The following is a 26017-nucleotide window of genomic DNA, read 5'->3' as shown; positions in this document are numbered from 1 at the left end:
AAAGCAAAAACAGATTTCGGAAAAAGGGCTGAGTAACCATATTGCCTTTCTTTCTCTCACTCTTGCTCTGCTTCTTCCTCTCTCTCTCTCTCTCCTACACACACACCAAGACAGCACAAGAAGTGGGAGGGGTAAAAGAGCTATAAAAAATCTACAAATGGCCGGGCTCGGTGGCTCACACCTGTAATCCCAACACTTTGGGAGACCAAGGCGGGCGGATTACGAGGTCAAGAGATTGAGACCATCCTGGCCAACATTGTGAAACCCCGTCTCTAGTAAAAAAAAAAAAACAAAAAAACAACAACAACAACAAAAAAAAAAAAACGCTGGGCGTGGTGGCGCGCACCTATAGTCCCAGCTCCTCAGGAGGCTGAGGCAGGAGAATCACTTGAACCCAGGAGGCAGAGGTTGCAGTGAGCCGAGATTGCGCCACTGCACTCCAGCCTGGGCGACAGAGCGAGACCTCGTCTAAAACAAACAAACAAACAAAATCTGAAAATGTGGGGAGTACAGGACTATCAGAAGAGCCACCCATCCCTTTTTTTTTTTTTCTTTTTTTTTTTTTTTTTTTTTTGAGACAGAGTCTCGCTCTGGGCTCGCCGCGCTGGAGTGCAGTAGGACCAATCTCAGCTCACCTAGGCAAGCTCTGCCTCCCGGCGTTTACGCCATTCTTCCGCCTCAGCCCTCCCCGAGTCAGCTGGGACACAGGCGCCCCCGCCAACCATGACCCGGCTAATTTTTTGTATTGTTTTTTAGAGAGACGAGGGTTTCACCCCGTGTTACGGCAGAATAGTCTCAATCAAAAGTGTCTGACTTGTGATCCGCCGCCGTCCCTCGGCCTCCCAAAGTGCTGGGATTACAGACTTGAGCCACCATGCCCGGCCCCAGCCACCATCTAGGTGGGGCCTAATGTTTCCTTTACACATCCCCTTCCCTTTTCTAAATTTTCCTTGGATCGGACCAATTGGCTAACACTAGGATAAAATTCAAATGAATTCCTCCCCTGGTACTTTTTTTTTTTTTTTCCTTTGAGAGAGAGTCTCACTCTGCCACCCAGGCTGGAGTGCAGTGGTGTGATCTTGGCTCACTGCAACCTCCACCTCCTGGGTTCAAGCGATTCTCCTGCCTCAGTCTCCCGAGTAGCTGGGATTATAGGTTCATGCCACCACACCCGGCTAATTTTTGTATTTTTAGTAGAGATGGGGTTTCACATGTTGGCCAGGCTGGTCTTGAACTCCTGACTTCAAGTGATCCTCCCACCTCAGCCTCCCAAACGGCTGGCCCCCTGGTACTTTTAAAGAGCCATCTAAATATTGTCTAAACCTCTTCCCCATTTCACAGTGGGGACCAGAGGACTCAAGGTCACCCAGAGAATTAGTGGCCAAGCTGAGATTTGAATGCGAGTTTCCAAGACTCTTCCCAGTGCTGTGAGATGCCTCTGAGACTTCAGTGGAATGTACGACAGAAACCCAGTGACTTAGAAGTTGAGCCATAGCAGGGACGTCCCTTCCCCAAGTCCAGGCCAAACCAAGCCAGGTGTTTTGCAATTGGGCTGCAAAAACTAGGTCATGGGTCATTTACTTGATCTCTGCCCTAAGGTCCTCAGACTATAGGGGACAGGGAGCTGGGGACTGAGAAACGGGGGTTTTACCTGTCCCACTGGCTGTTCATATTACCCAAAGAGGTGAGACAGGAACAGGAGATCTGTTTTTCTGTTCTCTCAGTTATATTTGTTTGAGTGAGTAGAGTTTGTAGACAGCTCCATTTTCCCAAGAACACTAGTGCTTCAGTGCCACACCCTGAATCATGCTAACTAAATCCTGACCCCCATCAGGAACATCTTTCAGGAACATCTCCGTAACTCTCCTCTATGACTCCCCAAGGTCATTTTTTTTTTTTTTTTTTTTTTTTTTTTGAGACGGAGTCTCCCTCTGTCGCCCAGGCTGGAGTGCAGTGGCGCGATCTCGGCTCACTGCAAGCTCCGCCTCCCGGGTTCACGCCATTCTCCTGCCTCAGCCTCCTGAGTAGCTGGGATTACAGGCGCCCGCCACTGGCCCGGCTAATTTTTTGTATTTTTAGTAGAGACGGGGTTTCACCCTGGTCTCGATCTCCTGACCTCGTGATCCGCCCGTCTCGGCCTCCCAAAGTGCTGGGATTACAGGAGTGAGCCACCGCGCCGGCCCCCAAGGTCATTTTTTGGAGGAAGAGGAGAATGACTAAGATGGGGCCTACCCAGCTCCCTCCCTCCCAGATCCCAGAGGTGTTACAGTAAAGGGATCCCAATCCAGACCCCAAGAGAGGATTCTTGGATCTCATGCAAGAAAGAATTCAAGGTGAGTCCATAGTGTGAAGTCAAAGCAAGTTTATTAGGAAAGTGAAGGAATAAAAAAATGGCTACTCCATAGACAGAGCACCTCTGAGGGCTGCTGGTTGACCATTTCTATAATTTTTATGTGTTTTTTTTTCTTTTTTTGGAGACAGAGTTTCACTCTGTTGCCCAGGCTGGAATGCAGTGGCTTAATCTTGGCTCACTGCAACCTCTGCCTCCCAAGTTCAAGTCATCCTCCTGCCTCAGCCTCCCGAGTAGCTGGGATTACAGGCACCCACCATCATACTCGGCTAATTTTTGTATTTTTTAGAGACAGGATTTCCCCATGTTGGCCAGGCTGGTCTTGAACACCTGACCTCAGGTAATCCGCCCATCTCGGCCTTCCCAGAGTGCTGGGATTACAGGTGTAAGCCACTACACCTGGAAAAGCTTTCTGAAAGACCAGATAGGGGAGCTCTAGGCCCAGATGATCCCAGAAAGCTGTTCCTGGAATGGGGAGCAGAGACCAAATTTGGGGGCTAATCCCTGCTGCTCAGGGTTCTTAGTGAGTTGTCCAGTCAGAAATGCCACAGAAGCCAGAACCAACACAAAAGTATGTTCCCTCAATCCTGCATTCTCCTCTAGATAATCCCTTCTTTATCCTTAATTTCTTTCCCAAGTTTCTTTTTTTTTTTTTTTTAAGATGGAGTCTCACTCTGTCGCCCAGGCTGGAGTACAGTGGTGCAATCTAGGCTCACTGCCTTCTGGATTCAAGTGATTCTCCTGCCTTAGCCTCCCCAGTAGCTGGGATTACAGGCATGCACCACCACACCCGGCTAATTTTTGTATTTGTAGTAGAGACAGGGTTTCATCATGTTGGCCAGGCTGGTCCCAAACTCCTGACCTCAGGTGATCTGCCTGCCTCTGCCTCCCAAAGTACTGGGATTACAGGCATGAGCCACCATGCCCAGTCTGCTGTTTCTTAAAAACATAGGCCATCTTCCTGGCCTCTACTCTTAGCTGCATGGTATATTGTAACACATCTTTTGCCCTATATTTGTCAGGGTAAGTAATCTTAGTTGCTGTAACAAACACTCCCAAAACTCAATGGCTTAGCACTACAGTCAATTCTGGGGATAACAGGGAGGCCTGTTCCAAGCAGCATTTAGGGATCCAGGTGCCATCCATCTAGTAGCTATGCCATTTCCTAGGGCCTCAGAATACTCCACTAGAGATCCTCTATAACTACAGTAATAGATGAGGGAAGAAAGAAAATGTAAAGAACTTCAAGCTGGGCATGGTAATATGTGCCTGTAGTCCCCCAGCTACTTGTGAAGCCAAGGTGGGAGATCACTTGAGCCCAAGAGTTTGATACCAGTCTGGGAGTGACATAGCACAATCCTGTCTCTTAAAAAGAGAGAGAGAAAAAAAAAACCCAGAATTTCAGAGGAGACTTTAGGAGCCAGCCCTGCAAATGTCATACATCATTTCTATTTCTATCTATATTTCATTGGCCAGAATGCAATCACATGACGCAGAGTAGACTGTGGAATGTAATCTAGCGGTCCAACAGCAAGAGGAAATGGATTTGTGAATGTATAGCATTGTCTCTGCCACATACCCCTACTGAGAAGTCTAATTATCATTTCCCATCATATTATTCAATCTCTCAATTATACTTCACTGTGTTAACCCTTCATTCCATCACTTTCTTTTTTTTTCAGACGGAGTTTCGCTCTCGTTGCCCAGGCTGGAGTGCAATGGCATGATCTCAGCTCACCGCAACCTCCGCCTCCCAGGTTCAAGTGATTCTCTGGCCTCAGCCTCCCGAGTAGCTGGGATTACAGGTATGCGCCACCACGCCTGGCTAATTTTTTATTTTTGGTACAGATGGGGTTTCTCCATGTTGGTCAGGCTGCTTTTGAACTGCCAACCTCAGGTTGTAATCCCAAAGGGCTGGGATTACAGGCGTGAGCCACCTCGCCTGGCCCATTTCATCACTCTTGAGAAAGAAAAGAAACTTTTTATCTGAGAAATGCCAGCCCCGTTTAATTATCAGGCCCAGAGAGGCATTAAAATGTGACAGCATGGGCCTGGCACAGTGGCTCACGCTTGTAACCCCAGCAATTTGGGAGGCTGAGGTGGGCGAATCACGAGGTCAGGAGTTCAAGACCAGCCTGGCCACCCTGGTGAAACCCTGTCTCTACTAAAAATACAAAAAAATTAGCTGGATGTGGTGGCGGGCGCCTGTAGTTCCAGCTACTCAGGAGGCTGAGGCAGGAGAATTGCTTGAACCAGGAGGCGGAGGTTGCAGTGAGCTGAGATTGTGCCACTGCACTCCAGCCTGGGCAACAGTGGAGACTCCGTCTCAAAAAAAAAAAAAAATTAAGTTAAAATAAAGTGACCAGGCACAGTGGCTCATACCTGTAATCCCACACTTTGGGAGGCCAAGGAGGGTGGGTCACCTGAGGTCAGGAGTTGGAGACCAGCCTCAACATGGCAAAAACCTGTCTCCACTAAAAATACAAATATTAGCCACGCATGGTGACGCACACCTGTGGTCCCAGCTACTCGGGAGGCTGAGGGAGGAGGATAGCTTGAACCTGGGAGGCGGGGGTTGCAGTGAGCCAAGATCGCACCACTCCACTCCAGCCTAGGCAACAAAGTAAGAATCCATCTCCAAGAAAATAAAAAATAAAAATAAAAACCACTTATAAAATAAAAATAAAAAATGCTGTATCAACACTCCCCAAGGCAACTTGGAAGTGTGTCCCAAGCAGTTGTTCTCTACCTTGGCCCAAATAAACTCTCTATATTAATTTTGCCTCAGCTTTTTCTTTTTTTCTCACTGTTGTTTTTGTTTGTTTGTTTTTCTCTTTTGAGACAGAGTCTCACTCTGTTGCCCAGGCAGGAGTGCAATAGCGCAATCTCCGCTCACTGCAACCTCCACCTCCTGGGTTCAAACGATTCTCCTGCCTCAGCCTCCCGAGTATCTGGGCCAAGTGAGTGGCACGTGCCACCATGCTTGGCTAATTTTTGTATTTTTTAGTAGAGATGGGGTTTTACCATGTTGGTCAGGCTGGTCTCGAACTCCTGACCTCGTGATCCACCTGCCTTGGCCTCCCAAAGGGGTGGGATTACAGGCGTGAGCCACTGCACCCGGACTGTTTTGTTTGAGACGGAGTTTCGCTCTTTCACACCCAGGTTGGAGTGCAAGGGCACCATCTCGGCTCACCACAACCTCCGCCTTCTGTGTTCAAGTGATTCTCCTGCCTCAGCCTCCCGAGTAGCTGGGATTACCAGCATGTGCCACCACGCCCAGCTAATTTTGTATTTTTAGGAGAGACAGGGTTTCTCCATGTTGGTCAGGCTGGTCTCAAACTCCCGACCTCAGGTGATCCACCTGCCTTGGCCTCCCAAAGTGTTGGGATTACAGGCATGAGCCACTGTGCCCGGCCCCTTTTTCTTTTTCTTTCTGGAGACAGGGTCTCCCTCTGTTGCCCAGGCTGGAGTATAGTGGCATATCTTGGCTCATTGCAACCTCCACCTTCTGGGTTCAAGCGATTCTCCTGCTTCAGCCTCCCGAGTAGCTGGGACTACAGGCACCTGCCACCACGCCCGGCTAATTTTTTTTGTATTTTAGTAGAGATAAGGTTTCACCATGTTGCCCAGGGTGGTCTCGAACTTCTGAGCTCAGGAAATCTGGCTGCCCGCCTTGGCCTCCCAAAGTGCTGGGATTACAGGCGTATGCCACTGCGCCCAGCCCTTTTTTTTTTTTTTTTTTTGAGGCAGGGTATTGCTCTTTTGGCTCACTGCAACCTCCACTTCCCAGGTTCAAGCGATCCTCGCACTTCAGCCTCCTGAGTAGCTGGAAGTACTAGTACTTGTACTAGTAGTACAAGTGTGCGCACCTACTCCTGACTAATTTTTGTACAGAGATGGGGTTTCACCATGTTGCCCAGGCTGGTCTCGAATACCTGGACTTAAGTGTTCCGTCTGCCTCAGCCTCCCAAAGTGTTGGGATTACAGGGATGAACCACCTCGCCCAGGCTCAGTTTCCTTCTTTAAGGTCAAAAATGTATGAGGGTACTCTCTTCCAGTTCCTTTGTGTTTTATATATATAACCATCACGTAAAATGCTCATCATGTGAGGCACTAACTGCTTTACAAATATTAACCCATCTAATCTCATCACAATGAAGATATGTACTATGAGGTAGGTACTTTTGTCCATTCCATTTTACAGGTAAGAAAACTAAGTTACAGAGATTTTAAGTAACCTGCCCAAGATCAGACAACTAGTAGGTAGCAGAAGCCAGGCTTTGAACTCAGGCAGTCCAGCTCCAGAGTTTATCTCTTAATCACTGCACAATGCTGCCTCTTTTCTCTTTTGTTTCTTTTCCTTTTTGCTTTCTTCTTCCTCTGCCTACCCTTTGCTTTTGGTGATCTCCAGGGCTCTGTCTTTAGCCTTATCTTACTCTATTCTCTCTCCCTGTGAGATTTTATCAATTCTTAGAGGTTTTCTGTAGACTCTCCAGTGAGATCTCTAAGCTGGGGATTGTGACCATTGTTTCTACCCATATCCCTAATGGTCACTACAGAACTTGGCACATACAAGTGCCAACAAAATATCTGAATGAATGACAACTCCCAGCTCTACCTCCAGACTGGAGCTGAGCTTCCAGACCTGGACACTCAACTGCCCACTAGACATGCAAAGGATGTTAGCCAAATAAGGGGAAAGTGGGGATAGGGTAAAGGGGGAAAGAGTATTCCAGGAAGAAGAGATCAAGCCCTACCAACTTCATTTCCAGAGTTGTTAAGCTCATTTCTTTCTTCCATCTCCACTGACACAGACCTTCCCTCTTACCTGGCCCATGGTCATGGTCTCCCTGACTCATCTTGCTCCCCTCCACTCGGCAGTCCTGTGCCACTCGGTGGCAAAATCTAATCCCCTTCCTCCCCTGCTGATAACCCTCAGCTGGTTTACAAGGCCTCCTCTCACATTTTGTGCTGCATAACAGAGAAGGAATTGTAGGCCCCTGAAGACCCCAAGCTGTCGCTCCTCGGGGACCTTTGCTCTAGGGGCCGGTCCCTGCGAACTGGCGGGCCCCTTCTGCGCGCTCTTAAAGACACAGTTCAGGTGTCACCGCCTCTGGAATGCCCACCCTAGGGCTCCCAGCTTGAACTGCCTCCCCTCCCCTTCAGTCCTGGTAAAGGCGGGCCCTAACAATCGTTGAGTCCCAGAAGGCTCCACTTCCGGGTTCGTCTGCTTCAACCAGCCAGTGAACTCGGGCGAGCCAGTCCATTCTGGGTCTCACTACCCCCACCCCTATCCGTATGTAGAGTGGCGCTAGGTCAGACCTCACCTGAAGACCCTGCCATCTGCACCTGGGCGACTTAGCCCCGCCCCCTCGCCTCCCTTGCGCGGCGCCGCCCCACTCCTCCGTGCTCCCCCGAGGAAATGGTTCGACCGAAGGGGCGGTGCCAAGGTGACTGGCTGCTCTGATTGGTCAGGGCGAGCCGTACCACGGCGGTGGCGGGGGAGTGCTTCGTGGGCAGCCGGCTGGCTCCGAGGCGGTGAGTGCAAAGCCTCAGGCCCTGGCTCGCTCCTGCGTTGCGCCGTGCTAGGCCGCCCGCCGGGATGCAGTGGGCCGTGGGCCGGCGGTGGGCGTGGGCCGCGCTGCTCCTGGCTGTCGCAGCGGTGCTGACCCAGGTCGTCTGGCTCTGGCTGGGTACGCAGAGCTTCGTCTTCCAGCGCGAAGAGATAGCGCAGTTGGCGCGGCAGTACGCTGGTGAGCGGGCAGAGGGCGGGGAGGGGAGCGGCCGGCCCGGGAGCGGAGCCTGGGGTTCCGAAGGCGCCATCCCCGGACCCAGGACCGGTGCCGGCCCTGACTCCGCCGCCCTTCTGCCTCCGCCAGGGCTGGACCACGAGCTGGCCTTCTCTCGGCTGATCGTGGAGCTGCGGCGGCTGCACCCAGGCCACGTGCTGCCCGACGAGGAGCTGCAGTGGGTGTTCGTGAATGCGGGTGGCTGGATGGGCGCCATGTGCCTTCTGCACGCCTCGCTGTCCGAGTACGTGCTGCTCTTCGGCACCGCCCTAGGCTCCCGCGGCCACTCGGGTCAGTGCTAGCGGCGGGCCGGACTGGGAGGCTGGGGTTGTAGAGGGGCCCATGCCCTCCTTTCTGATGTTTGGCTGGGCCGTGCGATGGCGCGAATACCCTGATAGTGTCCATGCGATTGTCACTCAGGGCGCTACTGGGCTGAGATCTCGGATACCATCATCTCTGGCACCTTCCACCAGTGGAGAGAGGGCACCACCAAAAGTGAGGTCTTCTACCCAGGTGGGTAAGAAGGCTCTGTCAGAGAAGTGGGTGCCTTCACGCGGGGGGTGCCCACAATTGCGGGGAGCATGGCATGGAAAAGGAGTGTGTTGGGGGTCCCTCCTCATGGTTCCCTTCCTCCACCCTCCCATAAGCCACAGGTGATTGGTTGGGGCAGAGCTGAGGGACTCTTGCTTTCCTCCGTCAAGGGGAAACAAAACATAACAACTTCCTGTTAAACATGTCTGATTTTTATCTGCCCAGGCACAATTTTGCCCAGACAATATTCCAACAACTGTTGGGGAGACAGTGGGTAATCAGAAATGCTCTCAGTACTCCAAAAGACAATACAGACAGTTATCTTTTTTTTTTTTTTTTAATAGTGAAACAATTTGCTTAAGAAATAGAGCACTGAACTTCCCAGTATATTTGAGGTTGGGTGTATGCATCGCAGGCATGGTGGTTGAACAGCTACACTTTTCAGATAAAGCCTCACAAGTCCTGGAACTACCCCTTTCCTAGCTACAAGCCCAGCCCAGGTTTAGCTAAATTTCTGCTTGTTTCGAGTGAGGCTTGGGAGTGCAAACTTCATACAGTGGGCCCATGGCCAAGCCAGGTAGCCGTCTATGGCTTCCCCCAAGAGAGGACATGGGTCAGATGATGCCACAGAACATTTAGGAGTAGCCGTATGGGCCAGCCCAATGAGGTAGGGCCTTTTGTTTTTCTGAAGCTCCCTCTCCATTCCCCACCCTGAGTTAGTCCATGGGGCCAGGAAAGCAGCAGCCATGTAAGGGCAAGGCAGAGCTGGCTCTTCAATTGGGTGCTCCCTGTCCCCCAGGGGAGACGGTAGTGCACGGGCCTGGTGAGGCAACAGCTGTGGAGTGGGGGCCAAACACATGGATGGTGGAGTACGGCCGAGGTGTCATCCCATCCACCCTGGCCTTCGCGCTGGCCGACACTGTCTTCAGCACCCAGGACTTCCTCACCCTCTTCTATACTCTTCGTTCCTATGCTCGGGGCCTCCGGCTTGAGCTCACCACCTACCTCTTCGGCCAGGACCCTTGACCAGCCAGGCCTGAAGGAAGACCTGTGGATGGACAGGAGCGGGCAGGCCTGCGCATATCCACTTGCTGGAGCCCATGTTTACAGATAGGGACATACTCACACCATGCAGATCCTGAGTTCCTGCTGTATGAGCAGGGATATCCATGCTTATGTATCCAAACACAGAGAACCATGGGAACAAATGAGACACATATAGATACTGAGACCTGTGTGTACAGTAGGACCATGCACTCACACCCATCTGAATAGGGAGCCCCTGGTATACCAAGGGAGCCAGTTGTGTTCAGACACACACATCACAAGCTTGACTCACTAACTCAGGCCTTTCCAGAGCTCCACAGCTTCCCACCCCCTCCCCACCAAACTGGGGTTCTGAAGTTAAGGATGGGGGAGGGTATTATACTGCCTCAGTCTGACTCCTCAACCCAGCAGCAATTTAAGGGGATGAGGGGGAAGAGGAGCTGCCTTTTGGAGGCCCCCTTCACCCGCAGCTATGATGCTCTTCCCCTTCTCCCCTGTCCTCACCATATGCCTTATCCTCATTCTACTCCCCTGCTATGCAAGTGCCCCTGTGGCTTGTCCCCAACCCCCTCAGCAACCAAGCTCAGCTGGGGAATCAGAGTAATGTGAAGAATGCTTGAAGTCAGCATCTTCCATTCCAGAAAGGCCCCCATTCTTCCTTTGGGGATATGATGCAGAAGCTGGTTTCAGCCCAGGACCCGCCACTGAGGAGGGGATCTAGACAGGTGGGCCTAATTCCAAGGGGGCCTTCCTGGCCTGGAGAAGGCCTCTTACACACACACACACACACAGCACACACACACACAACACAGTTTTCAGACAGCCCCTGCTGCATTCTCTGTCCATCTGTCTGTTTCTGTTAATAAAGATTTATTGATCTGTTTCATCTTTTTGTGTGTCTGAGCAGCCGGAAAAAGCCTCTGACTCCTGGGGACCTCAGGAAGATCTCTCTCTTGCTGTGTGATTCATGGTATTTTTTTTTTTTTAAGAGATGGGGTCTCCTCTATTGCCCAGGCTGGAGTGCAGTGGCACAGTGACATGATCATAGCTCCCTGCAGCCTTGAACTCGTGGTCCCAAACAATCTTCCTGCCTTAGCCTTATGAGTAGCTGGGACTATAGGCAAATGCCACCATGCCTGGTTAGCTTTTTAAATTTTTTTTAGAGACGGGGTCTTGCTATGTTGCCCCAGCTGATCTCCAGCTCCTGGTCTCAAGTGATCTTCCCTTAGTCTCCAGAGTAACTGGGATAACAGAAACAAGCCACTGTGCCTGACAAGACAGTGGCTTTTGACTAGTAGGTACTATATACTTGAGTGTGCCTTAGAATCACCTAAGACACTCTTTGAGTCAGTAGCTCAGACTATTGAGCTCCATTGCCAGAGATCAGCCTGTTCAATGATTCTCTCCAACACAGCTGTGAATGCCACAATTTGAGAAATTCAGGGCAGGGTGACCTGGAGTGTGTCTTGGCCTTACCTCTGCCGGTGCAATCCTGGGAACAGTCCTAAGAATCTTCCCCTGGATGGCCACAGGGTGGCAGTACATCCACTTTTTAGCTGAAAGGCATAGTTGTTCTCAGTTGGCTTTTTTTGGGGGCTCCCAGCGTGGTGTCTGCCCCCACCCAGAACAGGAGTTCCTCCAGTCTATAGTCTACCTTCTCCAGGACCCACCACTAATGTGGAGGCTCCCACAGTGAAAGGCAGGCACACTACCTGGCAGTTTGTGAGGTAGGTAGGGCTAGGATTCAGGTAAGCCAAGAGAGGTGCCTAAAGTGCATTCATTCCCAAAGACCCTGCTCTTGCCTTAACTTCTGCATCCTACACACCAAGTATGCCTCACCCTCATCCTGGCCTTGTTCTGAGGGTAAGGCATAGATCACTCCTGCTTCTCAGGATTCCTGGTGTTTTAAAAATGGAAGAAACATGGTTATAAAAATTAGATATTTTAAGATTTTAATGAACACAAATCTGAAAGACTATATGTATAACTGCATTTAGAAACAACATGAAAAGTCAATTTGTGACTGAATGTGGAGTCCAGGTAAGTTGGCCATCCTGACCCCGACTCTTCACCCCCATTACCACCATGTCAGGCATAGTAGGTTCTGGCTGGCTCCTCTCCATTGACCCCAGGTTGCAAAGCCATGCCTCCTTGGGGGATTCCTACTCTAACCCAGCTCTGCCTCTAGGCTCAGAGTCCACATGTCAGGGATGACCCAGCTTGCCCTGTCATTCCTGCCAAACGTCCACAAAGGACTAGGCTCCCAGGCCCCTCCTAATCTCTGCTGCTAAATCTGTTGGTCATTTCATAATTCTCAGCTTTCATTTGACACAGGTAATCACTCTGAAGGCACTCAGCTTCTGGGACACTACTCTTCCTTAATTGCCTCCTTTACTGGATTTTTTTTTTTTTTTTTTTTTTTTTTTTTTTTTTTTAGTACAGACAGAGTTTCACCACACTGGCCAGGCTGGTCTCAAACTCCTGACCTCAAGTGATCTGCCCGCTTGGCCTTACAAAGTGCTGGGATTACAGGTATGAGCCACTGCACCCAGCTACTGGATTCCTATCTCCTCATTCTCTGACTTTCTTGGGCTTAGTCCTCAAACCTCTTCTCTGTTTACACCCCTTCCCAGGTGATTCTGTGACTTTACCATCTATATATCTTGACTTCTAAATTTTTGTCTCAGCCTAAATCTCTTCCCTGAGCACCGGAGTTGGAAATCTTACTGCCTTCATCTCTACTCAACATCTCCACTTGGCTGTCTAATAGGTATCTCAGATTTGAGATATCCAAAACAAACCAAATTCTTTCCCAGCCCCACACCACCACCATCTTGTAGTCTTTACTCTCTGAATTAAGGGCACCTACATTTACCCAGCCGCCCAGAGTCATTTTGGACACGTCTGTTTCACGTCCCAGATCCGATCCATCATCAAATACTGTTTTTGTCTGCAGAATATATCCAGACTCTGACCATGTCTTCTCACCTCCACTGCCCCCACCCTGGTCTAAGACACCATCATCTGTTGCCTATAGACTATTGCAATGGTCCCTTAACTGATTACACATGCATCCTGTGTGGAGGGTTCTCCTTGCAGCAGCCAGTCAGACTTTCACTCTCTGCCGAGACATATCCAATGGCTTTCCATCTCATTCTGTCCTTTCACTCCTTACAAGGGCCTACTCCAAGGCCCATGTTTCCTCTGATCAGACATTCCAACCACTCACCCCTTCAGCCCCCCATTCTGACCCAGCAGCCTCCTTGCTTTTCTTTCAACACATCAAGCAAAATTCTGTCCCAGGATATTTGCACCTGCTATTCTGACCGCAGTGCTCGTCCCTAGGTATCCACGTAGCCATAGCTCTCTTCCCTCCTTCAATTCCTGCTCACTGAGTTCTTCAACACATATTATCTCTTGCATGGCGATTTTAAATACCTTCACAAAATTTTTGATGCTCTGTCCTTCAAGAGGTGAAGCCTAAATTCCTTCCCCTTGAGTGGGCTAGACTCAATTAGGTACTTTCACAAATGTGGCAGACATAACAGTGTGTGACTTCTAGGACTAGGCCATAAAAAGCATTGCTGCCTAAAGAGTCTCTCTCGGATCATTCTGGGGGAAACCAACTGCCATGTTGAGAGGACATACAACCAATCCTATGGAGAGGCCCACATTGCAGGGAAACAGGCCCCCTGCCAAGGGCCATGCAAGTGAGCCATCTTGGAAGTAGATCCTCCGGTCCCAGTCAAACCTTCAGGTGACTGCAGCCCTGGCCAACCTTTTTACTACAGCACCTTAGAGGACAATGAGTCAGAACCATCCAGACCCACAGAATTGTGAGAAAATAAATGTTTTTAGTTTTAAGCTGCTAAATTATGGGGTGATTTGTCACAGCAATAGGTAACTAATGCCCCCCTTCTATTCCCCCCAACCCAGCTACATTTTTCTCCATGGTACTTAATCACTATCTGACACACTGTATATTTCCCCCACTTAGAATTGTACCATTATAATAAGGACTTTGTTTTCTTTGCTCCTGTATCCAACAGTGCCTGGCAAAACAAAAAAAAAAAGGATAATAAATATGTGTTGGATGAATGAAGCATGGGTCTCTGAAGGTCTAGGTCTGTCTCTGTCTCTGTGAGGTATAGGACCGGACTGTGGGTGTGAGAGGCAGCCTTTCCTTTTCACAGACGAAGAGAGATAAACCAAGTCCCAGTCAAGCATGTTCCTTCCCCTCAGCCCTTCCCAGTTGTAGCCCTCCTGGCCCAGACCCCAAAAGTGGATTAACTTTGCTTGATTGATTTGGGAGCTGGGGGAGTGACTGCCCAGTCCCTTGCCCGTCAACCCAAACCCTACAAAGCACTCTCCAAACACTCAGAACTGGAATTTCCCCAAGCCAATTCCTACCTTTCCAGGAAGACTCTGACCACCTACCTTTGTCCATGCACCTTCTCTGAGCAGCCAGAGGAAGTTGTGGTAGGGGAAAGGGAGCAAGCAGGGCACAAGGGTTCTGTGGATCGCTACCCTCTGCTCTCCAGTCTTCCAGTAGACTTCCGGGGCATGTCTGTCTGCCTGGCACATTCACTGATTCTCCCCTCCCAGCATCAGGGAGGGTTGGGCAGAGGAGGAGGCTTGGCTCTGCCCCAGGATACTCACACCAAACAAAGTCATGGGGGAGGAGGCATCAGTACCGACAGGAGCTTCTGGAGGCTGGGGGGTTCTGATGGGCTCAGAGGTCTGAAATCTGAGGTGGAGGACACTGGGGCAGCCAAAGGTATGAATGGGGCTGAGCCTCAGCGTGGCCAGGAATGGGCCATAGGGAACCAGGACTTAGTGCTGCAGTAGGAGCTGGGCATAGAAGGGTGCAGAGAAGGGTGGTGGCTGGAGGTGGGAAGAGCAGGGAGGAGGCACCCACCATGGGATCCTGGTCAGAAGAGCTGGTGGTTTGAGCCAGAGCAAGCTGAGGCTGAGAGAAGTGGGCTGATTGGGGGAGGACAAGGGAGGAGGAAGGACACAAAGGTCGTGTCAGGATTCCTGCCTTCTGGGTGTGAGGTCAGAAGACAGTCCCTGGTGCCACAGTTTCATACCTATGCAGGTGTCACCCCTACAGACATCTGCTGTTCACTTACACACTTGGCATCACCTCACCTCGCTTTGGTAGGTGGTCCCCTTGGGCACAGGAAGAAATAGGAAGTATGAGGATGCCTGGGAGGAGTGGGGTTCAGGCTGTTCAGAGCAGAAATTCTGAGAAGCCTGCCACTCAGAACCCCCAAATAAGGAACGGCATTTCAGCATCTTGGGAATAGTTAGGGGGAGGGCGCAAAGCAGTGGGCTGAGGGGGTCTGGAGATACACATGTGGGAGTCAGGCACACATGGGTGGAGAATATGTGTGAACATGGGCGAAGTGCTGTTCACTGTTGAAACAAACCTATGATAAGTACCAGAGGTTCATTACACTATTCACTTGTCTGTGTTTCAAAATTTTCATAATACAGGCTGAGCACGGTAGCTCACGCCTGTATTCCCAGCACTTTGGGTGGCTGAGGTGGGTGGATCACTTGAGGTCAGGAGTTCAAGACCAGCCTAGCCAAAATGGTGAAACCCCATCTCTACTAAAAAGAGAAAAATTAGCCGGGCCTGGTGTTGGGTGCCTGTAATCCCAGCTAATCCCAGCTATTCAGGAGGCTGAGGCAGGAGAATCAGTTGAACCTGGGAGGCAGAGGCTGCAGTGAGCCCAGATTGCACCACTGCACTCCGGCCTGGGTGACAGAGTAACACTCTGTCTCAAAAAAAAGAAAAAGAAAAGAAAATGTCCCTAATAGAATATCAAAAGAGACAAAAACTGTGTGTGGCTGTGTATCTGCATGCGGTGAGTGTGCAGTCAGCTTAAAGACCTCTGAGTGTGTGTGAGTGCATCCTTGTGGGTCCACCACCGTGTGCATGCATGTGTGCAAACCGCAGCATGCCTGCAGTTGGGGACAGCGCGTGGGGAGGGCAGGGGTGGTCAAGGCAAGGGGAGAAGCTTCTATTCTGACCAGACCCTCCAGCACACCCAAGCATCTTGCAGAGGGATTCCCCTCCTGATCGCAGCCTGCCCAGGCCATTGGCACTGTGGTGACCATGTCACCGAATGTGTGAGACTGGGCAGCTGTGCGCCTGAACTTGTGACAAGGTGTGTTGGTGTGTGGACGCGGCTGTTTGTGTGTGGAAGCCCAGTGTTGAGTGTGGGTGTCGGGGCACGACTTGTGAGGCTGGGTGGGGCTCTGGTCCAGAGTCCGGTGGCGGTGGAGCCCTCACTTTCGCACGATTCCCCTGCAGCTCTCCAGCGCCCCCTGCCCCCGAAGCTGGCTGGAAGGAAGGTGGGAGACACCTGTTGGGCGGCTGAGAGCGGCAGAGCCCACAGGGGCCTCTCCCCATGCGCCCCGCCCGCCCTGTCCCGCTCGGGTCCCGCCCCCGCGGCCGCCGCAAGCAACGCGGCGAGTGAGCGCACAGCTGCCAGAGGAGCGCAGGGCGGCGGGAGCGCACCACGGGGACCCAGCCGAGGCCAGGGCCGCCAGGGAGGCGGGCAGAGCAAAGGCAGCGCCGTGGAGACGCCGGGGGCAGCGGGCCACACCAGGCAGGTGAGTGCGGCCGCGGGGTCCCCGGAGCGAGGGAGCGGGGCGTCGCGACTCCGCCGCCTCCTGCCCATCCGGTCCCGTGCCCGTCCCAGGCTCTGCCCCACCGCCCTCCATCTCCGCGACTCCTTGGTCCCTGTCCTCTGCCGCTCTCTCCGGCTGTTTTCCCCGTCCTGTCTCTGTCGGTCCCTCTCTATTTCACTATCTCTTTCTAATTTCTCTTTTCTGTCTGCTTCCTGCTGTCTTGGTCTTTTCCTGTCTCTCAACACCTGCCTCACTATTTATCTATCTCCGCCTCTGTCTCTCCGTTTCTGTTCGTCTCTGAGTTACCTGTCACTTAGGTCTTTTATCTCTTGCTCCTCTACCTCTCTTACCCTCCCTGTCTCTCTACCCAATATTCTATCTCTCTCCATCTCTGTCTCTCTACCCTATCTCTGCCTGATATTTCTGCCTCTCTGCATCTTGGTCCCTCTCAGTCTCTGTGTCACCCCACTTCTTTCTCTCCTTGTCACCCTGTTCCATCTCTATTTTCATATCTCCCTGTCATTGTCTCTGTCGGACATCCCCCCTTCTCCTTTTCTTTCTCTCTCCCTCCTTTCACCATTTCTCGATGTCTCTTGGTCCCTGTCACCCTCTCTGATCTGCTCACTCTTCCAGTCTTCAGTCAATGGCCATTTCTGATTCCCGGGGTCTGGTCCTGTTTCTGTTCACCTCTGGGAAAGCCATCTTTCTGCCTCTTTCCTTGTGACCCCTGCACTTCCCTGAATCCATGACCACCTCCCCCTGTGTTGGGGCTATGGGGCAGCAGGGCCCAGGACCCATAATTCCCTCCCCCACAGGCGGCCCTTTCCTCGGGGTCCCGCCTGGTACCAGGGCCCCCCTCAGCTGGGGGACTACGCCTGGAAGCTGTCATGGAGGCCCTGCAGAAGCAGCAGGCAGCTCGGCTGGCCCAGGGGGTGGGGCCATTGGCCCCTGCACGCTCGCTGCTGCCACCCGGGCCTCCCCTGCCTGACCACCGGACCCTACAGGCCCCTGAGGGGGCCTTGGGGGAGGTTGGGGCTGAGGAAGAGGAAGATGCTGAAGAAGATGAGGAGGAGGGGGAGGAAGCCAGGGCAGAGGAGGAGGCAGCTGAGGAGAGCCATCCAGGGGCCCAGTGCCCCAGCTCACCTTCTAGCCAGCCCCCTGGACTCCATCCCCACGAGTGGACCTACGAGGAACAATTCAAGCAGGTAGGACCTACGCCCTCGATGTCCGGCCCTCTCCCCTATCTCCCTCTTCTGGCGAAAGCAGAGCCAGGTGATTAGCAGCCCACCCAACCCCACCACTTTCTGCAAGATGAAAAGAGACACAGAGACACGGAGACCTAGAGAAAGAGGAAAGATTGGAGGATAGTGACAGGGAGGGAAAGACAGATGCTTGGCTAATTTTTTAAAATTTCTTTTGTAAAGACAGGGTCTCCTTGTATTGCCCAGGCTGGTCTCGAACTCTTGAGCTCAAGTGATCCTCCCACCTCGGCTTCCCAAAGTGCTGAGATTATAGGCATGAGCCACCATGCCCAGCCAAGTGTAGGGAAGGCAGTCTGGGGACTGGGGATTCCTACCTACCACTCTACCTACCTTCTCACACATCAAGTCACAAGGTCATATTCCAGGGACCAGTGGGGGTGTCCCAGTTGCTTCCTCTGTCTTCGGAAGCAGAATAGAGGTTATCACTCCCTTGGCGGGTTGATACACCTCTCCTTTCTTTCCTGTCACATCCCCCTAACCCCAGCCCCATGCAAATCTTCTCCCTGGCCTGAGTTCCACGGATGATAGTTCCCAGCCTGTGATAGCCACTACAGCCGCAGTATGACTATAGGGCTCCTCTGCAACTCAGAATGACAAGACTTCATTCGCAGGGCCTTAATCTGAGGTTCTTTCTCCCTGGAGAACCCCTCTGGGTGTTATTCTAAGGACACTACTCAAGGCTGTCACTATGAAGGTGTTACACAGGGCTGTGACTCCAGGTGTGCCATTCTGGTGGTGTTAACTTGTAGGATGTTGGTCTGGGTATATTCCAAAAGTGTTAATCTGTGAGTAGTACTCTGGCATTGGTGTAAAACTGAGTGTTACTCAGGGCTCTGTTCTGGATATATGGCTCTAGAGACTGTTTCTCCTAGGTCTAATTCTAGGGGTTATTACTTGGAGAGTGTATGTATTATTTGTGGGTATCCATCTAAGACTTAGGGCTCAGTTTTTGTGGGAATGTGGCTCTAAAGGTGGATCTGGGGCTTATTACTCATGGGTATTTTGCTTGTTTTTTATTCTGAGGATTCTTATGGGGATGGTGTGATGGAATATTATCTATAGGTGTTACTCAAGGACTGTTACTCTGGGTCAGTGACTTTAGGGGTGGTTCCCTTGGCTGGTATTCGGGAGCTGATACAGGAGGTGGGACTCCAGATTACCAGGAAGAGTTGAGCTGGTCTGTGGATCCTTCAAACTCTGACCCCACAGGGCCACTGCCTCTATAGCAGCTTCCGTAGTAGGCAGGGTAACTGCCTCTAAAAGGAAATCAGACCAGAAGATGAGCTGAAGGGCACTGGGTGTCAACCCAGGAGCTTCTGAGCATCACCCTGCCTGAGGGGTGGGTTAGAAGCATCTCTGCCATTCACTCACCCCCAGCCCTGGCATAAAGGGATGTGAACAGCATGAAGTCCTTGCATGAATGAATCAGAGCATCAGATATGTTTGTCTCCTCAGTCTGGAATACAACCCCAGCCTAGCTTCCTTCTTGGGGCTCTAAATTTCCCATGACGGTGGGGGAAGACTGGGCCCCAGAGGGCAGGCTGAGCCTCCAAGCTCCATCCTGTTCCTCTCTTCCCTTACTCCCTAGGTGGGTGGTTTGAACGGCCTAGTACCAGTCTCTGTATGTACTAGAAAAAGGCACCCCTGCCTGCCCCTAGGCGGAGAGAGCCTAATGCTAATGCCAGGGAGTCCACATTGAGATCCTACTGACTCCTTCAGCTAGGGACCCTTGTTCAGGGTACAACCTGAATTGGGGTCTAGGGAGGGAGGGGGGTCAGCAGAGCTGTAGAATGACCCCAATCCTTCCCCAGCTGTATGAGCTCGATGCAGACCCCAAGAGGAAGGAATTTCTGGATGACCTGTTTAGCTTCATGCAAAAGAGGGGTGAGTGGCATGACGTGGGGGAAGGGCCCTAGAATTGCCCCCTTATCAGGTTTGAGGAAACCCGGTTGGGTTCTCCCTGCAGAGGCCTGAGCTTGGCAGCACCTGTCCTTTGGGCCCTCAATAGCGTCTTTAACCTCTGACCCTGCCCCCCTCCTCCACCCCAGGATTAATTAGCGGCCAGTCCACTGGCAGGTTAATGAGTGTGGGATCAATTGGGAGGGTGGGAGGGGGAACTGATGGGAGGCTGGCCTGGGGTGGGAGGGTCCCAGAATCAGAGGGCTGAAAATGCCTTGGTTCTCTGTCAAGGGTCCTTCCTCCAGTCATGTCTTTCCTGTTTTCCCTTGATTAAGGCAGGGTGCACCTCATGTGCTCTACAGCAGGAAGGACTAGGATTAGACTGGAGGAAGGACTTCCCAAGGGGTGGGCTGGGGACTATGTGAGTTGAGGCTGTGCAGGAGGAGAAATTCCTTTCCAGGAATGTCAGAGCTGGAGGAGAACGCAAGAAGGGTCTAGGAGGGCATCAGGGTGGGCGGCAGTCCATCACTTCAGCTTCTCCCCAGATTCATGGGACCGAACACTGACTCATTATCTCTCTCTACAAAGCTAATTAACTCACTCAGAGCGCAACCTGATAAGCCGCTAATTAACTGGCTGCACTGTCCGCCCAGGAATGGGGCTGCCCACTTCTCTTCCCGCCCCCGGCCCTCGCCCTAGCCCCAGCACCCCTTTCGGGTCCCTTGCTTCCCTGCGACCCTCAGTCGGGTCCTAAGTCCTTTTGGTTACCAGGGAGGCCCATTCTGGTTCCAGTGTCCCCTCTCTGGCCCTTCCTCGAGGCCTCCCCTCCACTGGGGTAGCGGGTGTGAACCGATCCCAGCATTGCCTGCCCGCCCCTCCCCACTAGCTCTGCCTCCCTTCGGTCCCTGCCTCCCACCGCTCCAGCTACAGGGGGAGGGGGTCCCGCGGGGCCGATAATTTTCCCCCATTAATCAGGCCGCAGCTAATTGTTCGGGTCCAAAGGCGCGGCGGAAGGGGACGGGATCGGTAAGGAATTAACTGGGGCCCATCGCTCAGCGCCGACAGGCCCCTTTGTCAGGACTGGCCGGCGGGGGCGGCGCGGGCTGCGGAGTCGGCGGGCCGAGGCGGGAGCTGATTCTTCTCCCGCCCGTCATCCCCCAGCCTTGGGCAGCCACCCGGGGGCTGCTGCTTAGGGGAGGCCGGCTCTTCAGCACTGTCCGGAAGTCCTTCCTGCGGTCTACCCCAGGGGACAGCAAACTAAAGTTTGCAGGCCAAACCCAGCTGCCTACAAGATAAGAATGGTTTTTACTTATTTAAATAGTTGGGGGACAAAATTAAAAGATGAATAACATCTCCAGACTGGTGAAATTCGAATTTCAGAGTCTATATTATTGGAACACAGCCACATCCATTCCTTTAGGTATTCTCTATGGCCGCCTTTAGGCTACAATGACAGCGTTGAGTAGTTGTGACAGAGATCATTTAGCCATCTGGCCTTTTACAGAACTTTGCCCACCCCTGTGCTAGCCTCCTGTCCTTCCTGCTAAAATAGAGGCCCTGGGGTTCCGTGGGCTACGCCCAAGTCTCCCTCTCTCCCGCGCTCCCCGGGGCTCCCGCCCTGTATCAGTCCCCGGGGATGCTGTAGACAGGGTCTTACTCTCAGTGTCCTGACTGCAGCCCGCTCCCCACCAGGGACGCCAGTGAACCGCGTGCCCATCATGGCGAAGCAGGTGCTGGACCTGTACGCTCTGTTTCGTCTGGTGACCGCCAAGGGCGGCCTGGTGGAAGTCATCAACCGCAAAGTGTGGCGGGAAGTCACGCGCGGCCTCAGCCTACCCACCACCATCACCTCGGCCGCCTTCACTCTACGCACCCAGTGAGGCCAGGGGCGCTAGCGGAAGGGAAGAGGGCACGGGGTCGGGCTGGGGCGGGGAGGGGAGGGTCCCCGGTCGGGCGTCCGGGTGTGGGACTTGACCAGCTGGGCCCAGACACTCCCACACACTCACCGCCTGCTGTCCGCCCCTAGGTACATGAAGTACCTGTACCCGTACGAGTGCGAGACTCGAGCGCTCAGCTCCCCAGGGGAGCTCCAGGCCGCCATAGACAGCAATCGGCGCGAAGGCCGTCGCCAGGCTTACACCGCTACTCCGCTCTTTGGCTTGGCAGGGCCGCCCCCTCGGGGCGCTCTGGGCCCAGCCTTGGGTCCCGGCCCCGCCCCTCGGGCGACCCCATCCAGCCCCGGCCCCGCCCAGGGTTCCGCCTCCGGCCTGCCAGCGCACGCATGCGCTCAGTTGAGTCCAAGCCCTATTAAGAAAGGTGCGAGGGGAGAATGGTGGAGGTTTAAGGGTCTCTGAGGTTTAGGTGGGCGCTAAGATATAGCAACCATTAAAATGTGGGGACTGAGGTCTGGGAGCAGTAAGGTCTGCCGGGCCTCTGAAGTTTGGGGGTCACAAAGGTTTAGGGGTCCTGAGGTTTGCGGTCAAATGAGCGCTCTGGGGTATGGGTTACTGAGGTGTGGGGGCTGAAGTTCAGGAAAAGCCCCCCCCCCCTTTATTTTTGAGACGGAGTCTCGTTCCGTCGCCCAGGCTGGAGTGCAGTGGCGCGATCTCAGCTCACCGCAACCTCCGCCTCCCGGGTTCAAACGATTCTCCTGCCTCAGCCTCCCGAGTAGCTGGGACTACAGGCGCCCGCCACCACGCCCGGCTACTTTTTTTTTTTTTTTTTTTTTTTTTGTATTTTTAGTAGAGATGGGGTTTCACCGTGTTAGCCAGGATGGTCTCCATCTCCTGACCACGTGATCCGCTCGCCTCCGCCTCCCAAAGTGTTGGGATTACAGGCTGAACCACCGCGCCCAGCCAGGAAAAGGTCCTTTAATAACAGCAGCTCCATTCCACACCTGTCCACCCAGTGCTCCTATTTGCATATAGTTTGTGCCTCTTGTGACCTGGATTATTTAATAACCAACAGCCGAAAACAACCCCCAAATTCTCTAGACATGTACATTGATCCTTTGGGCTCTAGAGAAAAGCTTCAGCACTTCCAGACTGAGGCTCTGGATGGGAAGATAGATCGAATGAAGGATGACAGATTGGTACATGAGCTTGAGTTACCTCTTTTGGTCCTAGGCCTGGGGAAAACCAAATGCAGAGATGGGTTAGTTTGGCCAGGGGAGCTGAATAACCTGTTCTTCCAGAGGAGAGTGGAATTCCAGCCCCTCGCCTGGCACTGCCTGTGGGCCTGGCATTGGGACCTACACGGGAGAAACTGGCACCAGAGGAGCCCCCAGAAAAGAGAGCTGTGCTGATGGGGCCCATGGACCCACCTCGACCTGGCATGCCCCCCAGTTTCCTGCCCCGTGGCAAGGTTCCCCTGAGGGGTGAGGAGGGGCTTGTTGTGAGGGGGCTTCGGGACTGTACACTGAGGGAGGATTGACCCATCACCTGATAGGTGTTAGAGACGGGGCAGACAGATTCCTTTATAGACAATTGTGTGAGTATACGTGTGGGGCTGAAGTGGGATAGGGGCTGTCTACAGGGATGGAGGGGGGAAATTCTATTAATAAGTCTGAAGTCTGATTCTCCAAAATGTGATTCCTCTGCCCCCTCCTGGACAGAAGAGCGGCTGGATGGGCCTCTTAATCTGGCAGGCAGTGGCATCAGCAGTATCAACATGGCCCTAGAGATCAACGGGGTGGTCTACACTGGTATGGGTACTGCAGGCTGTCTACACTGGCATGGGGTCAGGGGTATTTAGGCTGGCATGGGGATTTTAGACTTCCTCTACTAGCATGAAGTTCAGGGATAGCTAAACTTGCATGGGTAACATGGGGTTCAGGGGATTGCTAGACTGGCATGGGTTAAAGGGGGTGTCTACATGGCATGGGATCAAAGGCATGACCTCTCTGGCATGAATACCAGGGGATGTCTGCCTTGTCATGGGCCTATGTATCAGCATAAATATTATTGTTTACCTGTTTGAGGGTATCTACATTAGCAATGGAGTCTCTTACTGACCCAAGGAGCTTGTCCTCATTGGTTTGTGGCAGGGGTACGTGTGTAGTGTTCTAGCAACCAGAACACTTACTTTTGTTCCCCTCTTCTGTTTCCATATCCTACCCCCTCCTGCTTGTTTTTGCCCTGTACCATCTCCTCACCCCTTTGCCAGGTGTCCTCTTTGCCCGCCGCCAGCCTGTGCCAGCTTCCCAGGGTCCAACCAACCCTGCACCCCCACCCTCTACAGGGCCCCCTTCCAGCACCTTCCCCTGAGAGGTCCTACTTGAAACTAAGAGTCCCAGCCCCGTTACTGAGTGGGGAGGAGCCCCCCTGCTTTGATTCTTTCCGGCTGCCCACTCTGGGACCCAGCCCTGGGAGGGGACCACACCTCCCATGCCACGTAGACTTAAAACCAAAGTTTCTTTTGATGTTACACCTACCTCACTGTAAAGGGAGGGTACCTCCTCCCCGCCCAATTCCAGCAGCATCTACTAAAGTGTTCTTCCTCCAGTAACCACCATCATCTCCTCATGTGTCCCTTCTGTCAATGTCATCTCTAGAACCCTACCCCTTTGAGTCAGCCTTGCTTCTCTTCAGGAGCCAAGTGAAAGGTTGGGTTGGGGTACTGTGAAAGAGACATCCCTCAGGTCACACCTAGACAATAAAGCTGCGATCCCTCCCTCTCTGATGCCTCCTTTCTTGTTTGGGTATGGGAGGTGGGGAGGAATGATGTGGAACATGGGCTGCCTTGGGCCAGGGGCTTTCAGAGGGGAAGGCAGAATAGCAAAGTTCTGTGAGAATAGAAGAGCTCCGTCTCTTCAATCAGACAACCTGAGTTCAAGTCCCATTTCTGTCCCTATAGTGCTGGGTGACCTTGGGCAAGTTACTTAATCAACTTAACTTTAGAAGACTCCAAAAGTTTATGGTAACTCAGGGAGCCTCCTAATGATGTATCTATGGGAATGGACCTACCCTGGAACACGTGCAAACTCAGGGAATGGCGTGGGGAAAGCTCTTTGGCACCCGAAAAGCAAAGGTTGTCTTGACAACCAGGCGCTGGAAGCCGAGGAGGGCTGGTACAGAGCCGTTGCCAAGGTAATCAGCTTTTCACAGCTCCAAGCAGTAAATTCGGGTACTGAAGGGCTGAATCATGGCGTCACTTCCTGCATAAAGGGCCGTTCATGCACTCGGATTGGCTAGCCTTCCTATTTGGACGGACGTCCCACCCTCTGGCCGTTTCCCGGCTGAAGTGGGTCGGTAGTAGCGATGGCGGGTCTGACTGACGTGCAGCGGCTGCAGGCCCGAGTGGAAGAGCTGGAGCGCTGGGTGTACGGGCCGGGCGGGGCGCGCGGCTCGCGGAAGGTGAGTAGTCTGGTCCGTTGGTCCCTTTCTGGAGCAGAGCAAGAGGGGTCCACTGTCCCGGCCCTCGGGATGCAACCGCTCCAGTCCTGTTCTCCGCAGCCCGGCCTTTGAAATAACAAAGGTCCGGAACCTCCCAGAGCTGATTGGACCCTCGGGGTCCATTGTCATCGGGGGCTCTGCGGGTGGTTAAGCCAGCCTGAGAGTGGGCTCAGTACCTACTGTGGCTGAGACTCCCCCTTGCCCTCACGGGCTGTAGTTGGGGAGACCTGACACACTCGAGAAGCTGACTAATGAGAGTTTCAATAAAAGCTGAAGTCCACGATAGGAAGGCCTGTCATGGAGCCCTGCGTAATTAATTGCTAAATGAATTGTGCAGGAAGAGGTTCATGGGACCCCTGAGGAGGCAGAGCAGAGGTGGATAAGGAAAGCTCCAAAGGGTGAGAGGTGAGGTCTGAAAGGACCAGGATTAGGAAGGGAAGAGATTGGGTACTAGGTGTTCAGATGTGGACTAGCACTGCTTTATACCAGTGACAGAATTTTGACAACTACAAAGCTCAGGTGCCCTCTCCTCACCTTTCTACTATGGGAAGACCTTTTACTGAAGAACTTCTAATTGCGTGTCAGGCATGTCCTGGAGCTAAGTGCGTCCAAGGTAATGATGTATGTTTGTACACTAAATGAGGAATTAGTTGTCACTAGCAGACTGTGCTCCCATTTCAGAACTAACTTCTCAAACATTCTCTTCCTTTGGCATCAATGACACTGACCCTCCTGGTTTTCCTTCTACCTCTTAACTACTGCTTCTCAGTGTTATTTGCCTCCTCCCTGGCATTCCTCATCCTCTACTCTAAAATCTGGGTGAGTGCAGTCACTTCCTTAGTCTCCTCCTCTATTTGACCCTTTAATATTGGGATTCCTTACATTCTACCCCTAAACGTTAGGTAGGCTTACTCGCTTCCGTGGTGTCAATTACTATTTACATGTCAATATGTCTCAAATGTATATCTCTGGTCCAGATTTCTGTTCTCAGAACCAGACTTTCATGTCCAGTTGTCTACCGGATTTTTCCACTTGGATATCCAATAGTCATCTCAAACTCAATCTGTATGCTCTTTTTTTTTTTTTTTTTTTTTTTTTTTTTTT

The 26017-nt window shown here is 52.4% G+C and overlaps 3 protein-coding genes and 1 long non-coding RNA gene across 8 annotated transcripts in view; 3 read left to right on the top strand and 1 right to left on the bottom strand.

The window, feature by feature from the left end:
• The first annotated feature begins 7620 nt into the window (after nt 1-7620).
• Nucleotides 7621-10601, top strand: SIGMAR1 (sigma non-opioid intracellular receptor 1). Of its 2 annotated transcripts, XM_017892050.1 has the most exons (4): nt 7621-8103; nt 8230-8430; nt 8560-8652; nt 9470-10600. In XM_017892050.1, the coding sequence occupies exons 1-4, from the start codon at nt 7953-7955 to the stop codon at nt 9694-9696; spliced, it is 672 nt and encodes a 223-aa protein (XP_017747539.1). In that variant the 5' UTR covers nt 7621-7952; the 3' UTR covers nt 9697-10600. The 2 variants fall into 2 exon arrangements, with proteins under 2 accessions (XP_017747539.1, XP_017747540.1); XM_017892051.1 differs by lacking the exon at nt 7621-8103 and having other exon boundaries at nt 8332-8383; nt 9470-10601.
• A 5600-nt stretch (nt 10602-16201) lies between these two features.
• Nucleotides 16202-23958, top strand: ARID3C (AT-rich interaction domain 3C). Of its 3 annotated transcripts, none has more exons than XR_001889181.1 (6): nt 16202-17564; nt 19433-19505; nt 21213-21396; nt 21547-21836; nt 22714-23223; nt 23685-23958. XR_001889181.1 is itself a non-coding variant. In XM_017892044.1 (6 exons), exons 2-6 carry the CDS (start codon nt 17247-17249, stop codon nt 22950-22952), a joined length of 1104 nt encoding a protein of 367 aa, XP_017747533.1. In that variant the 5' UTR covers nt 16202-16341; nt 17175-17246; the 3' UTR covers nt 22953-23958. The 3 variants fall into 3 exon arrangements, 2 of the variants coding, with proteins under 2 accessions (XP_017747533.1, XP_017747534.1); XM_017892044.1 differs by having other exon boundaries at nt 16202-16341; nt 17175-17564; nt 22714-23958; XM_017892045.1 differs by lacking the exon at nt 23685-23958 and having other exon boundaries at nt 22646-22916.
• LOC108542164 (uncharacterized) lies at nt 22337-24611 on the bottom strand. Its single transcript, XR_001889182.1, has 3 exons — nt 24485-24611; nt 23953-24137; nt 22337-22647 (listed from the first exon to the last, which is right to left on the bottom strand). It is a non-coding gene; the product is annotated as an uncharacterized LOC108542164 (long non-coding RNA).
• Nucleotides 24612-24720: 109 nt separating this feature from the next.
• Nucleotides 24721-26017, top strand: part of DCTN3 (dynactin subunit 3) — a 7512-nt gene continuing 6215 nt past the window's right edge. Inside the window, exon 1 of one of the 2 annotated variants that reach the window (XM_017892049.1) lies at nt 24721-24874. In XM_017892049.1, coding sequence (XP_017747538.1) covers nt 24779-24874 — 96 coding nt within the window. In that variant the 5' untranslated portion in view covers nt 24721-24778. The remainder of the gene's footprint in view (nt 24875-26017) is intronic. The other variant, XM_017892048.1, reaches the window with a different exon arrangement.

Source organism: Rhinopithecus bieti, unplaced genomic scaffold (genome assembly GCF_001698545.2).
Source record: "Rhinopithecus bieti isolate Rb0 unplaced genomic scaffold, ASM169854v2 scaffold_22042, whole genome shotgun sequence".
In the NCBI taxonomy this organism is placed as follows: domain Eukaryota; kingdom Metazoa; phylum Chordata; class Mammalia; order Primates; family Cercopithecidae; genus Rhinopithecus; species Rhinopithecus bieti.
This window is presented reverse-complemented; position numbering and strand designations above follow the sequence as displayed.